General features: G+C 39.0%; 1 protein-coding gene across 1 annotated transcript in view; it reads left to right on the top strand.

Annotated features, from left to right (window-relative positions):
- Nucleotides 1-17,759, top strand: part of LOC131984327 (semaphorin-6D-like) — a 117,731-nt gene extending 99,972 nt beyond the window's left edge. The window contains exons 21-23 of the mRNA XM_059349186.1: nt 9,291-9,541; nt 10,840-10,971; nt 11,697-17,759. Of these exons, the coding sequence (XP_059205169.1) occupies nt 9,291-9,541; nt 10,840-10,971; nt 11,697-13,070 (1,757 nt within the window). The 3' untranslated portion in view covers nt 13,071-17,759. The remainder of the gene's footprint in view (nt 1-9,290; nt 9,542-10,839; nt 10,972-11,696) is intronic.
- Nucleotides 17,760-18,480: the final 721 nt, after the last annotated feature.

Here is an 18,480-nt window from a genome sequence, read left to right as displayed (position 1 = left end):
AGTGGTTGAAGGAATGGTGAATTCTTGTCATAGAAGAGGTTGACATATCGTTCACAGTGTACAACATTAAATAGACAGCAATTGTAATCAAAAGTTTTTATTCTAAATAAACAAGTAAAAGTGAATAAAAGCACACATAGAGCTCTACATAGTCTAAACTAGTGTAGGCTGTGTGGTCCTTGCTTTATTTCCTATCTAAGCCCAGTTACATTACTCACAGTCCAGTTGGAAAAGGGGGAAAATCCTTTTCGATGGTGTGGAAGGAGGTTTGATTTCAGATTGACTTTCAGTAATTTGCCGTCTTGCAAATTAAGTTGCCGGTTCATCCTTGTTGTCTGATGAAGCTTTCTCTGGCAGTTGCGATGAACTTTGCGTTCATTAATGCAACTTTGGTGTGCAGGGAAGATTTCAGGATTACTTCTGGAAAGAAGACTTCTGTGCCCCTCTGGCTGGTTAGTGGAGAAAGAATGAGATCTGGGGTCTCTGATATAGTAAGTTTGTCTTTTCTGATTTTGTGTCATTCTTTGGTAATTTTACATCTTTTTGGGGAAGTGATTTTGTGTCTTTTTTGGTCATTAATGTATTTTATTTGGTAATTTTACATCTTTTATATAATTCTTGCCCATTTTGTGTCTTTTTTTCATCATTTTACATATTTTAAAGTAATTTGATGCCTTTTTTATAATTTTTGTCTTTCTGATCATTTTTGTCTTTTTTAGTCATTTTACATCTTATTTTGGTAATTTAATTTGTAATTTGGTCATTAATGTCTTTTATTCGGTAATTTTCCAATTCCTGTCCATTCCTGTCCATTTTGTGGCTTTTTTTCATCATTTCACATATTTTATGGTAATTTGACACCTTTGTTTATCATTTTTGTCTTTTTCTCATCATTTTTGTCCTTTTTTTGGTCATTTTTGTGTCTTTTTTCGGAAATTTTACATCTTATTTTGGTAATTTTAGTCATTTTCTGATAATTTTTGTCTTTTTTTGGTCATTTTGGTGTCTTTTTTTGGTCATTTTACATCCTATTTTGGAAATTTTGTCTTTTTTGTTCATTATAAATCTTACTCCTGCAGCCGTTCAAGGGTGCTGGAGGACAGTTTAAAATATAAACTAAATATAAAGTGGTATTTTGCTGCCTGTGGAGGTTTTCTGAGGGGGGACCGGTCTCTCCTGACAGGTTTTCAGTCAGTACTCTGTTCCTCTGCAGCATCGACTTACATTCGACTGCCAATTAAAAGGACCAAACACTCAGATTATCTGCAGAAGCCCTCTAACGGAGGATTACAGACCGATGGACTGTGTGAAACCTGTGAACTGGTTGGTGAATCCCCTGCAGGACTTTCTGTTCACAATTGATTCTTTAACTCAGAAACTGTGGAAACTTGAGCCTCGGCTTCAGATGGACTTTTGATCGTCTTCTCACTGAATCTGGTCTTAATGGCTCTTTGTTGATTTCCCTGAGACAGGAAGTGCTTGTGTATCGATTTTAATTAATGGAGAAGAAGAGCAGAGGATGGATGAGGATGGAGTGAGATGGAGGGAAGCATATAGGATAAGAAGAAGAAGAAGAAGAAGAGGATAAAAGGTTGACAGAGTTTAAGAACTGAGAAAAAAACAGAAAACGGTGACGAGAAGATTTCACAAAGTTTTACAATGAAGCCTGACAGCGGAGAGGCTTTGACACTGACGGAGAGAGAGAGACACAAAGAGAGAGAGAAGGGAGGAGAGAGAGAGACACAAAGAGAGGGAGAAGGGCAGAGAACGAAACGTTTTCATGTCAGATGGTAATTAGCATAATATTTTTCTCTGTGTGTCTCCATCATCCTATTTATAGCTGTCAGAGCGAAGGACGGAGATGAAAGGGTGCAAATAACGAACATGAAATCGTCTCGTTAAACACCAGGGAGTGTGTGTGTGTGTGTGTGTGTGTGTGTGTGTGTGAGTCCTGACTGGACGTGTAATGACTCCTTGCTCCATTTCAACAGTATTTTTGCATTAAAGACACATTTGTTCCGTGGTGTTTGGTATCAAAGCGAAGCCTCTGGAGCCTCGGGGCGGCGCTGGCTTTGAGGTTAGAGGCGGTCGCCAGTTCGAGTCCCGAGCCGGTGGGGAGCCGGGAATCAAACCCCCGGACGGCCGAAATTAGCTTTTTGTTTCTGGGGTTATTTTTGGCCCTTTGATCATGCTGCTCCTTCTGAAATTATGAAATAATAACATGCGGTATGCAGATACTCGCCCCAAATATTCATCCATCAAACCTCCAACGCCCAGTGCCTGAGACAAACCAGTGTTCACTGAGACAAACCAGTGTTCACTATAAGAAAACCAGTGTTCACTGAGACAAACCAGTGTTCACTGAGACAAACCAGTGTTCACTATAAGAAAACCAGTGTTCACTGGGAGAAAACCAGTGTTCACTATAAGAAAACCAGTGTTCACTATAAGAAAACCAGTGTTCACTGTAAGAAAACCAGTGTTCACTGGGAGAAAACCAGTTTTCACGATAATAAAAGCAGTGTTCAATGGGAGAAAACCAATGTTCATTGTTAGAAAACCAGTGTTCACTATAATAAAACCAGTGTTCAATGGGAGAAAAACAGTGTTCAGTGTAAGAAAACCAGTGTTCACTGGGAGAAAGCCAGTGTTCCCTGTTAGAAAACCAGTGTTCACTATAAGAAAACCAGTGTTCACTGGGAGAAAGCCAGTGTTCCCTGTTAGAAAACCAGTGTTCACTGGGAGAAAACCAGTTTTCACGATAATAAAAGCAGTGTTCAATGGGAGAAAACCAATGTTCATTGTTAGAAAACCAGTGTTCACTATAATAAAACCAGTGTTCAATGGGAGAAAAACAGTGTTCAGTGTAAGAAAACCAGTGTTCACTGGGAGAAAGCCAGTGTTCCCTGTTAGAAAACCAGTGTTCACTATAAGAAAACCAGTGTTCACTGGGAGAAAGCCAGTGTTCCCTGTTAGAAAACCAGTGTTCACTATAAGAAAACCAGTGTTCACTGGGAGAAAAACTGTGTTCACTGTAAGAAAACCAGTGTTCACTGTAAGAAAACCAGTGTTCACTGAGATAAACCAGTGTTCACTGTTAGAAAACCAGTGTTCACTCTAAGAAAACCAGTGTTCACTGTTAGAAAACCAGTGTTCACTGTGAGAAAACCAGTTCACTGTGAGAAAACCAGTGTTCACTGTGAGAAAACCAGTGTTCACTGTGAGAAAACCAGTGTTCACTGTAAGAAAACCAGTGTTCACTGTAAGAAAACCAGTGTTCACTGTAAGGAAACCAGTGTTCACTGTAAGGAAACCAGTGTTCACTGTAAGAAAACCAGAATCTTGCACCAGAAAGTCCAGCCGCTGGATTCTCGCTCACACAAAAATCCCCAAATCCTCCGTTTATCATACAGAAAACGGTAAAAACAGGCGTTATCGTCAGTTTCTGAACGTCCTGCGGTCCTTGAACAGATCACCAGTTATGAAAGTTTCTGTTTTACCTTCAGTTTCATTAGTCGTAAATGTCTCTGCACATTCTGGAGATTCTCAAGAGAAAAGATTGATGGAAACTGCAAAATTACATAAAACATTAGAAAACTGGCAAATGAGTTTTTACACTTTCAGGTTTCAGGGGAACAGACTTTCAGCCTGTGGCAATATTTTTATACATATCTATAAAAATCACACCACAGGCTGAAATAAAATACATATTCAGGATGTTTTCATTAAGATTTCAGCTGCACAAAAACCTTCTTTAGACTTTGAGCGGCTACCTCGATGACTTACCTTTGATTATACTAAAACTTTTATTATGAAATTCATACGACATGCTTTACTATGACTATTATTATGAAATTTAGATGACATCCTATATTATCACTTTTATTGTGAAATTTAGATGACATCCTATATTATGACTTTTATTATGAAATTTGAATGACATGCTATACTATGACTTTTATTATGAAATTTAGACAACATGCTATACTATGACTTTTATTATGAAATTTGACTACATGCTATACTATGAGTTTTATTATGAAATTTAGACAACATACTACATTTTGACTTTTATTATGAAATATGACAGCATACTATACGATGACTTTTATTATGAAATTTAGACAACATGCTATACTATGCCTTTTATTATGAAATATGACCACATACTATACTATGTGGTTTTTTAATAATATTTGGACGACATGCTATAATATGACTTTTATTGTGAAATTTGGACAACATATTATACTATGACATTTATTATAAAATATGGACAACATGATATACTATGATTTTTTTTATGAAATTCAGACGACATACTATACTATGACTCTTAGTATGAAATTCAGATGACATACTATACTATGACTTTTATTATGAAATTCAGAAGACATGCTATACTATGACTCTTAGTATGAAATTCAGACGACATACTATACTATGACTTTTATTATGAAATTCAGACGACATGCTATACTATGAGTCTTAGTATGAAATTCAGACGAAATACTATACTATGACTTTTATTATGAAAAAACGTTCGTATTCTGAGATCCATGCCAACATTTCCAACAAATAATGTGTCTCCGACCGGCCTCCTCTTCCTCTTCTCTCTCCTCCTCCTCCTCCGGGGAGAAGTTTGTTTTCTGATGAGTAATCCTTCGCTGTCCGTCGCCTGAAGAAATGAGGTTTGGAGTGAGATGTTATAAAACGTTTCCCTCCACCTCGGAGCCTCCAGTGCAGAGTGTAAGCTGCAGCAGCGGAGTGTCGGGAGGTAAATGAAGCTGTCAGCGTGAGGCCTGGGAGGCTGCCAGGTGAGAGTGTGAAGCAGGCCGGCGCTAATGAAAAGAGCTGCTCAGATCCTCAATCAAGCTTCAGGAAAACAGAGAGGTTAACACAAACAGAAGCTGCTGAAAGTCACAGCGCTCATCTGTTAGAGTGGCTGAGACACGCTGACTCAGCACACACCGCTACTGGAGCAGGGCTCCATTAAAACAGGCTTTTATTCTGAAGTCTCATCAGATAGGGACGACAAACTGCTATGACTTTTATTATAAAATGTAGCCGACATGCTATATTATGACTTTTATTATGAAATTCAGACGACATGCTGTACTATGACTTTTATTGTGAAATTCAGACGACATGCTATACTATGACTTTTATTGTGAAATTCAGACGACATGCTGTACTATGACTTTTATTGTGAAATTCAGACAACATGCTATACTATGACTATTATTATGAAATTTAGACGACATGCTGTACTATGACTTTTATTGTGAAATTCAGACGACATGCTATATTATGACTTTTATTATGAAATTTAGACGACATGCTGTACTATGACGTTTATTGTGAAATTCAGACGACATGCTATACTATGACTTTTATTGTGAAATTCAGACGACATGCTATGCTATGACTTTTATTGTGAAATTTAGATGAGATGTGATACTATGACTTTTATCATGAAATTGAGCACAATATGCTATACTATGACTTTTATTATGAAATTTAGATGAGATGCGATACTATGACTTTTATTATGAAATTTAGACGACATGCTGTACTATGACTTTTATTGTGAAATTCAGACGACATGCTATACTATGACTATTATTATGAAATTTAGACGACATGCTGTACTATGACTTTTATTGTGAAATTCAGACGACATGCTATATTATGACTTTTATTATGAAATTTAGACGACATGCTGTACTATGACGTTTATTGTGAAATTCAGACGACATGCTATACTATGACTTTTATTGTGAAATTCAGACGACATGCTATGCTATGACTTTTATTGTGAAATTTAGATGAGATGTGATACTATGACTTTTATTATGAAATTTAGACGACATGCTATACTATGACTTTTATTGTGAAATTCAGACAACATGCTATGCTATGACTTTTATTGTGAAATTTAGATGAGATGTGATACTATGACTTTTATCATGAAATTTAGACAATATGCTATACTATGACTTTTATTATGAAATTTAGATGAGATGCGATACTATGACTTTTATTATGAAATTTAGACGACATGCTATACTATGACTTTTATTGTGAAATTCAGACAACATGCTATGCTATGACTTTTATTGTGAAATTTAGATGAGATGTGATACTATGACTTTTATCATGAAATTTAGACAATATGCTATACTATGACTTTTATTATGAAATTTAGATGAGATGCGATACTATGACTTTTATTATGAAATGTAGACGACATGCTATACTATGACTTTTATTATGAAATTTAGACGACATGCTATACTATGACTTTTATTGTGAAATTCAGACAACATGCTATGCTATGACTTTTATTGTTACATTATGATGAGATGTGATACTATGACTTTTATCATGAAATTTAGACAATATGCTATACTATGACTTTTATTATGAAATTTAGATGAGATGCGATACTATGACTTTTATTATGAAATTTAGACGACATGCTATACTATGACTTTTATTATGAAAATTAGAGGATATGCTATACTATGACTTTTATTATGAAATTTGGAGACCATATTGTACTATGTCATTTATTATAAAATTTAGACGAGATGCTATACTATGACTTCTATTGTGACATTTTGACAACATTAAATACTATGACTTTTATTATGAAATTTGATGACATGCTATACTTTGACTTTCATTATGAAATTTGGACAACATATTATACTATGACTTTTAATATGAAATTTAGACGAAATGCTATACTATGACTTTTATTGTGAAATTTGGACAACATATTATACTAAGACTTTTATTGTGAAATTCAGACGGCATGCTATACTTTGACTTTTTTAGTGGAATTTGGACTTCATACTATATAAACAGTATATGCATAACCTCAATAATAAGAAGACATAACAAGGCACAAATTCACCACTAAGATAAAACTATTAACAGTTTCATTAATAAAACACTGAACGCTGAACTGCAACATTCACGAATGATGAAATAAAAGAAAAAAAACCTTTGATTTAATTAACAGCTTTTAATCATGACAGTTTTTTGCATCAACACAATCAAAAACTGGAACCTGAACGCAACACGAGCAGCATCAAAGTATTGATTACTGCAGCATCAATCTGCAGATCCTGTGTGTGTGTGTGTGTGTGTGTGTGTGTGTGTGTGTGTGTGTGTGTGTGTGTGTGTGTGTGTGTGTGTGTGTGTGTGTGTGTGTGTGTGTGTGTGTGTGTGTGTGTGTGTGTGTGTGTGTGTATGTGTGTGTGGACAGAATGATGACTCATTGTATCTGAGAGCCTTTGAAGTTGTTTCTGGACCTGACAAGGTGAACGTCGTCAAACAATAAACTCTTTCATCTCTTCTCTCGCTCATCTCGCCATCCTTTTCTCCTGTCCTCGTTTCTCCTCCTCCTCCTCCTGTCCTCATCCCTCGCTCCTTTTGTCACCCCCCTCCCCCCACCTCCTCTTTGACTTTCTCCCTCAAAATCCAATCACACTCTTCCTTTCTTCCCCTCCTCGTTTTTTCTTCTCAGCTCTCACCTTCTTCACCTCCACTATCCTCCTGTTGTTTTCTCACCTGTGCACCACCTCTCTCTCTCTTTCTCTCTCTCTCTCTCTCTCTCTCTCTCTCTCTCTCTCTCTCTCTCTCTCTCTCTCTCTCTCTCTCTCTCTCTCTCTCTCTCTCTCTCTCTCTCTCTCTCTCTCTCTCATTAGGTCCAATCCTCGTCTCTGTCTCTCCTTTCCTTTCTTCCTCCTCCTTCCTTCTTTCTCACCTTGCTCTCACCTCTCCTCCCTCTGTTCCTCCAAACTTACATTCTCATCTGTTCATCTACTTCTCTTCAGCAAAACTAAGGTTCATTCTACTTCAGACGACATGCTATGCTATGACTTTTATTGTGAAATTTTGACGACATGCTTTACTATGACTTTTATTATGAAATTTAAACGACATACTATACTATGACTTTTATTATGAAATTTGACGATATATACTATACTATGACATTATGAAATTTAGATGACATACTACACTATGACTTTTATTATGAAATTTGACGATATACTATACTATGACTTTTATTATGAACTTTAGACAACATACTGTACTATGGCTTTTATTATGAAATTTAGATGACATACTATTCTATTACTTTTATTATGATATTTAGTTGACATGCTATACTATGAAATTTGGACGACATACTATACGATGACTTTATTATGAAATTTAGATGACGTGCTATACTATGACTTTTATTATGAAATTTAGATGACGTGCTATACTATGACTTTTATTATGAAATAAAGACGACATGCTATATTATGACTTTCATTATGAAATTTGACGACTTACTCTACTATGACTTTTATTATGAAATTTAGATGACATGCTATACTACGACTTTTATTATGAAATTTAGCCGACATACTATACTATGACTTTTATTATGAAATTTAAACGACATACTATACTATGACTTTTATTATGAAATTTATACGACATACTATACCATGACTTTTATTATGAATTTTAGCCGACATGCTATATTATGACTTTTATTATGAAATAAAGACGACATGCTATACTATGAGTTTTATTATGAAATTTAGACAACATACTATACTATGACTTTTATTATGAAATTTAGCCGACATGCTATATTATGACTTTTATTATGAAATAAAGACGACATGCTATACTATGACTTTTATTATGAAATTTAGCCGACATGCTATATTATGACTTTTATTATGAAATAAGGACGACATACCGTACTATGACTTTTATTATGACATTTATACAACATATTCTACTATGACTTTTACTATGAAATTTGGACTACATACTATACTATGACTTTTATTATGAAATTTAGATGACATACTTTACTATGACTTTTATTATGATATTTAGATGACATGCTATATTATGACTTTTATTGTGAAATAAAGACATCAAACCATAGTATGACTTTCATTATGAAATTTGGACGACATACTATACTATGACTTTTATTATGAAATTTAGACAACATGTATTCATCTACTTCTTTTAAGCAAAACTAAGGTTAATCCCTCTTCAGTTCATTGTTAGAACCTGTTGTTTGTCCTAACATCTTTCCTCAGCAGCTGATATTATATAATATATAATAATAATAATATATTATTTGATCCTGGATGTTGAAGCTGTGAAGCCAAGAGAATCAGCTTCTGCAGAGCTGTTTCACACGACAGAGGTGTTATCAGGTGTAAGAAGCTGTTTCCTGTCGTCCCTCCTGTGTCCAGGTGTTCGTCGTCTCCCAGAGATGGACTCTCGTTCTGCTGCCAACGTCCACTACACGCTGCTGATCGCCTGCGTGCTGGTGGCCTTCTTCCTGGGCGCCATCCTGTCAGGTTTCCTGGTGTCGTGTTACTGCAGCCGCAGCGCCGCTCAGCGTGCGAGGCGGCTGGGAAAAGACCCCGAGGCGTCGCTGCCGCACGCCTTATCGCTGCGATCCCTCGCCAAGCTCAACGGGCTGCTGGACGGACAGCCCAAGGTAGGTGGACTCTTGACAGGAACGGTGATTTATGGTTTAAAGAGATCATGTTTGGCAGAAAGATACAACTTTGGGCTTAAATGAAAGCCATGGATGTCCCCTTTACAATGATACCAAACAACCATTTATAATATATTCACAAATTGGAAAATTATAGCCATTTCTAATATTGGGCGGGGGACATCAGGGGTCTCAAACTCAAATTACCTGGGGGCCGCTGGAGGCAGTACCTAAATGACCAAAAAAAAGACACAAAATTACAACAACAAAAAAAGACACAAAATGACTGAAAAAACCCCTAAATTACTTAAAAAAGACACAAAATGACCAAAAAAAGACACAAAATGACAATAAAAGACACAAAATGATCAAAAAATGCACAGAATTACCAAAAAAGACGCAAAATTATTTTGGAAAAAAAAGACACAAAATGACCCAAAAAAGACACAGAATGACAGAAAAAAACTAAATTACTTAAAAAAGACACAAAATGACAAAAAAAAGACACAAAATGATCAAAAAATGCACATAATTACCAAAAGACACAAAATTATTTTTAAAAAAAGACACAAAATGACCAAAAAAAGACACAAAATTACAAAAAAAGGACAAAATTATTTAAAAAAAAGACAAAATTACACAGAAATGTATAAATCAATTATACCCACACTGATGGTGACGATCTTATTTGAAATGACCGTGAAAACACCGGAAAGTGCGGCATTGCAGATGTGTCCGGTGCGGGATACAGCCTCTATAAAGTGTTCTGCTGCCAGAAACAATCAAGTACAAAATTGAATTGATCAATGCACAAAAACACACGTTTCAGCAAACAAATGCCTTTAATGCACATCAGGTTTTGTTGTCGAGCGAAGAAACGGCGACAGAATCATCTGAATTTTGAGCAGCCGTGTTAATATTCAGCCTCTCTCGGGGGAGCTGACAGGTTAATAGCTTCACTTCAGTCTTTTATTCAGTCATTACAGTACACTGTTTCATTATGAACTCCATCCTTATTCCAAGTACCCTTGAACAAAAGACTGAATCTTTGAGCTGCTTCTGGCTTCCTGCTGACCTCTGACCCCTCTGATACAAAGTACAAATTCCTCATTATGCATATAATTGAAAAAATCACCCGGTGAAGAGATTTTCCTCACAAGACAGATGAAGAAATAAAAGAGATCCTTTTACTCTGCATTAATATTTTCTATTCTTATTCCCTTTCACCCTGAATTTATCATCCTCAGACAGAGAAACTTTTTTCATTGCTCTTCTCCTTTTGTTTCCTCCGTCTGCAGGAGGACAAACTGGACGTGTCCACCCCAAAGATGTACAGCTCCTTCATCCCCAACGGCCGGGCGGAGCCCCACCTGCCCACCCCCGTGCACCAGGGCCTGCCCCTGGGAGACCCCGAGCTCAGCCTCTCTCAGGTAGGACAGCTGGCCACGAAGGGCAGCAACAACGTTATTTCATTTCAAATTAAAAGGGTTGAAGGTGGCTTTCCCAACATGTTGTCCTCCTCAGGCTGGAAATTGTAAAATGTATATGTTGTCTAAATTCGTTAATAAAAGTCATAGTACAGCATGGCATTTAAATTTAATAATAGGTCATATTAAAACATGTTGTCTAAATTTCATAATAAAAGTTCTAGTATAGCTTGTCGTCTAAATTTCATAACTAAAGTCATAGTATAGTATGTCATGCAAATTTCATAATAAAAGTCATCGTATAGCATGTTGTCATATTTCATAATAAAAGTCATAATGTAGTATGTTGTCTAAATTTCATAATAAAACTCATAGTATAGCATGTCGGCTAAATTTCATAATAAAAGTCACAGTATAGCATGTTGTCTAAATTTCCAGAAAAAAGTCATAGTATAGCATGTCTTCTAAATTCCACAATAAAAGTCATAATGTAGCATGTCTTCTACATTTCATAATAAAAGTCATAGTATAGCATGTCTTCTACATTTCATAATAAAAGTCATAGTATAGCATGTCGGCTAAATTTCACAATAAAAGTCATAGCATAGCATATCTTCTAAATTTCACAATAAAAGTCATCGTATAGTATTTTGTCTAATTTTCATAATAAAAGTCATGGTATAGAACAAAGATTGTAGTCGTTTAAACTGGGTCTCCCGTCTGTTCAGTCTCTGTCTCAGGCGGATGGCGAGCTGTCCGGACTGCCCACGCCGGACTCCACCCCTGAGCTTCCCATCAAGAACATGAAGGCGCTGCGGCACCACCAGTACGAGAAGAACCAGAACTGCAACAACGTCAAGGACAGCGGCTCCAAGTCCGGACCCGGCTGCTCCGGCTCCAGTCTGGGCTTCATGGCCGTGGTGGGGAACTCTCTGACCCAGCAGGTGTTTCCTTTCTCTCACCAACACAACAACAGTCTGAGCAACGGCGCCGCCCACGGAGCGGGCGCCTCCTCCACCTCACTGCACCTCCCCGAGGAGAGGAAGGTCCTGCACGATGACCGAGCAGCAGGAGGAGGAGGAGCAGCAGGAGGAGGTGGAGGAGGAGGAGTCCCGCATCACCACCACTCCCAGCAGCACCTCCCGCAGACGGTGGTGGACGTGTCGGCGCTGGACGAGTTGCTCAAACACATACACGAGGTGAGCGCCTCGGGGACCGGCGGCATCAAGGTCCTCACCTCCACCTCCTCGTCCTCGCTGTTCCCCGGGCCCTCCACAGGACTCCACCACCACCACCACCACCACCATCAAAATAACAACAACCACCACGGCCAGACCCGCACCCACCACTACAACCACAGCCACCACCACAGCAACCACCACAACAACAACAGCAGCAGCGGCGGTGGTGGCAGCGGCAGCGGTGGTGGCGGCGGTGGCGGTGGCTGTCTCCACCACCAGCAGCAGATCCCAGAGATGGAGTCGGCTCCGTACTACAGCACCTCCACGCTGCCGAGGGACGGCCTCCCCAAACGCCTGGACGCACCGGCACAGAACTCCACCTCGTCCTCCGCCTCGTCCTCCTCCTCGTCCTCCAACAACCCCACCTCCTCCACCTCCATCCCTTCTTCCTCCTCCTCCTCCTCCTCCACTCCGCTCCAGCAGCAGGTGATCCCGGAGAGACCCGGGGGGAGCGGCGGCGGTGGCGGCGGCAGCGTCTCGGTGGCGCGCCACCACTCCCAGCGCCACTCGCTCATCAAGATGGGCAGCGGGGGCGGAGCCGTGCCGCGCCACCACAGCTTCAACCAGCGGGGGGCGCCGCAGCACGCACACTTCCTCGCCAGGATGAACACCAACAGCAGCAGCAACGGGCCGCCACCGCCGCCGGCGGCAAGCATCAACACGAGCGGCGAGAGCCAGCGGCCGACCATCGCCAGCGCCTGCCTGACGCGGCAGCACAGCTACAGCGAGGGGCCGCACGTGCAGCGGGCGGCCATCGTCCGGAGAACGGCGTCGCTCAAACCACAAGTCCCGCCGAAACCGCTGTTCCTGCCGAACACAGCGTCGTCGCCGGTAACAGAGGCGGGGAAATACAACTACTGACGCTGTGGGGGGGAGCCGAGCGCTCTGACAGGGACGCTAAAGACACTTCAGAGCTTTCCGTCCCCGTCACGACTCATTATGACCCGAGGATGCCGCCTGCCGCCGCCGGCGCCAACAAACGGGACCTCTGACTTGCGTCTTTTGGGGCTCGACAGACTACGGATCAAAACCGGCTCAGACGAGTCGGAGAAACATTCCAAAAAGCAGGACGAAAAAGACGTTAATGATTCAAAAGGAGTCCCCAAGGCTGGAGGTGGCCTGGAAAAATCCTGATTAATGCAGTTTTTCTTGCGAGCGCTTTGATCTGACGTCCCGGCTGCTGGTGCACCTTGGCTCGCCTCCATCTTGCAACAAAGTCACAACAGCAGCAGCAGCTGAGCGTGGCGGCGTCGGACCGTCTCTGCAGGACTTTTCTGAGTGAATTTTTTTTTTTTTACCGCAGGAGAAATAAAAACAGAGATGATCTCTCTGATTCTGCTCCAGGAGATTCTGAGACTGACGGGAAGCTTCTCTTCTCTGTGGAGGAACTGAGAAAAAAGAAACTGCTGTGAGGTTGTTTTGTTGTTTTGAGATGTTTGAGGAATGTGAGAAGAAGAAGAAGCTGCACCACTGAATGTTCTTTATACCACATTGGTATCTGAGACCAACAGCGTTCTGTTCTGATGAAAAAATGATTCCCTCCAATTAGAAATTCATGCACTCGGTACACTCAACACTCTTTAATTTGGTAATTTGTGTGTTTAAATTGCTTAATCGTTTTCCTTGAATTAATAATTGCTCTGAAATGACTTAATTTGCCCTCTCTACCGTCTTTATCTATGAAGAGCTGAATCTTTAAGTGCACGATCGATGAGCTGGAGTCAGACTGCAGAGAGAGTTCAGAACAACGTGTTGGAGCCTGAACGCAGCAGGATGACAAGGATCAGCAAGTCTGGCCTTTTTCTTCAAATGTCACTTCACCCGAGCCTCAATAAGACGTTTTATTCATCTTTATTTAACCTCCCTCTTGTGTGAGAGTCGGCAGCGACCTGTTCTTTAGCTTTTAAATGCATTAAAAGTACCACGCAACTTTTGTTTACACTGCAAAAACCATCTGACAAAAAATAAGAAATAAATAACTAGAATTAAGCAAATACAGGCTCGAAACAAGTAAAATGACCTGCCAGTGCAGTAAGTAAATTTTACTTTGTAAGAATTCTTTAAATAAGTAAAAAATGTCCAATCCAAAAATACTTATTTTGAGCAATTGTGGCTTGAATAGCCTTACAGTTAGCCTACTAACTGTAACATTAAAATAAGCTAATAATACTTGAAACAAGCACGTTTTGGTGGATAGAAAATGCTTTTGAAATATAATTCAAACTACGTGCAACTAAAACTCTCAATTGGAGCCAATTATATTTATATTTATATATTTATATATTTATATTTATATTATATTTGGTAAAAACTCACCATATTCAACAGTTAAATAGATTGAAAAACATGAAAAAGCTCACAGTCAATCCTAAAAACAAGTCTTTACACAATAAGATAATTAAATAAGCACATGAAGCTATGGTCAGTAGATAAATTACATTCAAAACAATATAATTAAGATACTATTGCGAGATATAAGAAGAAAATACTTGGTAAGCTTCATGTTTATGCAGTGTATTGCATCAAGGAACCTTTTATTGAAACAAAATAAAACAAAAAATCAATTTCACTAAATTATAAAATGCCCTGGGGGAAAATGATAACATTTGTGTTGTTTCAGTTAGAATATAAGATTATAAAAAATTATTTAGTGGAATATATACGACTCGTAACAGCATAGATGTTATTATATGTAAAAAATTAAAATAAAACATTAATTTGAGATGTCTTCTACTAACCCTCAGTAATAGTCAGGTAACATAACAACCTTTTATTTATTTTATATAATTCTCTTGAGGTTCTTTTTTTTTTAATTGAAAATGAGGGTTTTTTTGCTGTCAAAAAGGCCCACAAAAATATTTAAACTAATATTTTAATGTATAAGGAAACCAACCAAGGTCAGCAGGAAACACATTGGATGATAAATAATTGTTTTAAGGGTATTTTATGGATCATTTCAAGGTCAAAACCGACCCGTTAACAGAAGAGGAAGGTTAAAAAAGACACATTTTAACATTTCCAGAGATCCTCGGCTTGTTTTCACTGCACATTTATTCACCATGACACACGTTTCTGTTCACGACACGTCAGGAAGAAAAGAATAAGCAATAAACATTCAAGTTCAGTGGACTGACCTGCAGGACAAACAAGCCAGCTGCTTTTTCTTCTGTTAGTTTGTAAAATTAATTCTAATACACGAACCCTAAACAGTTCCATGATGGCTGCTCCAGCCTGCAGGAAGGTTAAACACCAGAAACAAGATCTGAATACAACACGAGGCATGATGGGAACTGTAGGATCCTCTCTGGTAGATTAACGGCTGCAGGAGTTTTAATACGACTCCATCACAAAAACACTGTAAAATCAGTTTAAACATCAAATATTCTGTCTCTGTACAGGTTTCAGTGGAATAATGTCACAGAGGATTTTGTGTTTTTTACATTTTAGATAACTTTTTTGGTGCTTGAAGTACGGTGGCCCTTAAGGAAACACATGCAAATACACAAAACACAAGCAAACTGAGAAAACAGCTTCATCAATCTGACAACACAAGAGCAGCATTTAGAAAACGCTGCAAAGACCACAACACAAAGGAAGTGTTTCCAGAGGACACTTAAAAGTGATGCACACGTCTGGACATGCTTTTGATATTAACACGTTATTTCAACATAATGATAAATTCACGTTATAACAATCATAGCATGCTATTGTTGACATAAATGTACAGATGCAAACTTTTTTTTAATTATCCATGTTAGATTCTGGTTTGCTGATTTTGGAGTTTTTAATTTTGTTTTTCATGAAAAATCGGGTATAACAAAGAGGCCAAAACTGAACTTAAATAACCAGAAATCCTATTTCCAAGATATTTTTTTTGTTTTTTGTGAAAAAAATAGCTGATCGATAGCATGTTAACATTAGCCGGCAATCGTTAGCATGCTAACGTTAGAGGCCGATCGATAGCATGCTAAAGTTAGTGGGCGATCGATAGCATGCTAAAGTTAGCGGCCGATCGATAGCATGCTAAAGTTAGCAGCCGATCAATAGCATGCTAACATTAGCGGCCGATCGATACCATGCTAATGTTAGCAGCCGATCAATAGCATGCTAACGTTAGCAGGCGAGCAAGACCAAGATCAACTCAGTGCCGTTGAGAGTCGCTCACTCTGCGTGTCTCCACTACAAGTTACCCCCAGAGGGATTTAGAAACTCTGGAGGTGACGTATGATTTTTGCCGTTGCCAACTGTGCACGACGTCAGCAGCTGAAAGAAGCATGGCTAATTATGCACAGCGTCTCCGCTGATCATAAACATAGTGATGGTGAATTAACCGGCATCACTAACTGTGCACAGAGTGTCTGGTGCTTGTTGTAAACAAACAGAGAGCGCTAAGTGAACACCTCCTGCAGCAGCAGCACATACACACTGTACTGCTACAGAGCTAACTGTTAGCATGTTAGCACATACACACTGTACTGCTACAGCGCTAGCTGTAGCTAACTACCGCTAACGGCGGCTAAGAAAGAGTCGCTGGATTTGTCTCCAGACGCTTTCTTGAAAAGTTGCTAAATTGTCAACACTGCTTTGCCGGCTTTTACAAATGGTGCGTGTTGTTGTGGCGTCCAGTACTACGTCACATCCTGCTTAGTGTTCTATCCAATCAGCAACCAGGCTGTTTACAGGGGAGAAAAAAGACCCTGCTCTACTACAGGGATGAAAAAAGTGTGCTCCGGACGGCTCATATTCAAATTAGGGGCGTTTCAGTGAGTGAGACCGCCTCGTTCTGAGTATTACCCGGTAGTGGAAACAGCCCTATTCATTTATTTGATTGTTTAACTGCAATGTGATTGATACGGGCTAGCGGGCTAACGCTATATATCACGTTATAGCATGAAAATATAATTATCTTGAAATACCGTGATAATATCAAGCGTGTCCAGATGTGTGCGTCACTTTTAAGTGTCCTCTGGAAACACTTCTGTTGTGTTGTCGTCTATTTGCATCGTTTTTTCTAGATGCTTCGCTTGTGTTGTCAAATTGATGAAGATGTTTTCTCAGTTTGCTTGTGTTTTGTGTATTTGCATGTGTTTTCTCAAGTTGCAGCACATAAAGACAGTATTTATAACTCATTCTGAGGGCCGTGCAGGTTTTAGGGTCTTAAAACATGTCAGAAACCTGGAGAGCCACACACAGAACACACAGCAGACTGAATAATAACTGTGTTCTGTGGATTATTTTCACAGATTCAACAGAAAGTGTCTGCGTGGATGGATGCCACAGGTTTATTTTACGGTCACTTTGCTCCACGTTCATTCACTTCTACAGACTCTCTGCAGGCTGTGGGAGCGTTTTCTTTACACATGCTCTAAAAATACACAATCTCCTGTTTCCGTTTGTCACTTTTCTATTCTGAGGCTGTTTGTTGTGTTCGTGGAGGAGCCACGGCAATAAAACAATGAGCTGCTGACGGTTGAAGCAATCAGAAAGTGAATGTTTCAGATTCTGAAAGCCTGAAGAGGTTTAAACTAACTAATAAACTCCCTGTCGTTGTTTTATATCTCTTTATATTCCTGCTGACGAGTTAAAACTCTAACTTTGCATTGATTGTGTTAGCAAACGTCTGTTCTGCCTCAAACACTGTTTAAACTCGACACTTTTGCTTGAAAACATAAATGAATCTCACTGAATATTCACAGTTATTTATGTCCGGCTGCAGGCTGTGAGCTCTGCATGGTGAGTTCAGGGAACCTCAGGCATCTGAGAGTTAAAACACAACAAATGGAAAGTTTCTACAATGAAAACTTTTATGTTGAGCAGCTGAGAGACACAGAAGCTCTTCACGTCTGTTCTGCACAGTGGAGAGAAAACGAGCATTAAAACAAAAGTCTTTGAGACAAAAGTTCAGTTTATTCTGTGCACGCTGCAGGAACACAGTTCCACACTGTGCTGGAATAAAAATCCATTAATTTGAGTTTCATGTGTCATTCGGCACGTTTTGGAGAGATGTGAAGACATGAGAATGTAAGATCTAGACTCATCTGTTGCTGCCACGTTCAGGTGTTTGTTCATTATCTGCTCTTTTCCACACACGGATATGGTAAAAATAATAATAATAATAATAATGGTCCTAATTATGAGATAAAAAGTCAAAATGACGAGATAAAAATCAAAATTTACGAGATAAAAAGTCATAAATATGAGATAAGAAGTAAAAATTACAAGATAGTCAATTATCGGATAAAAACTCACAATTATGAGATAAAGAGTCACA

The sequence above is a fragment of the Centropristis striata genome, chromosome 14, assembly GCF_030273125.1.
Source record: "Centropristis striata isolate RG_2023a ecotype Rhode Island chromosome 14, C.striata_1.0, whole genome shotgun sequence".
NCBI lineage: Eukaryota > Metazoa > Chordata > Actinopteri > Perciformes > Serranidae > Centropristis > Centropristis striata.
The sequence above is the reverse complement of the archived record's forward strand: the minus strand, read 5'-3'. Positions and strand labels throughout refer to the sequence as shown.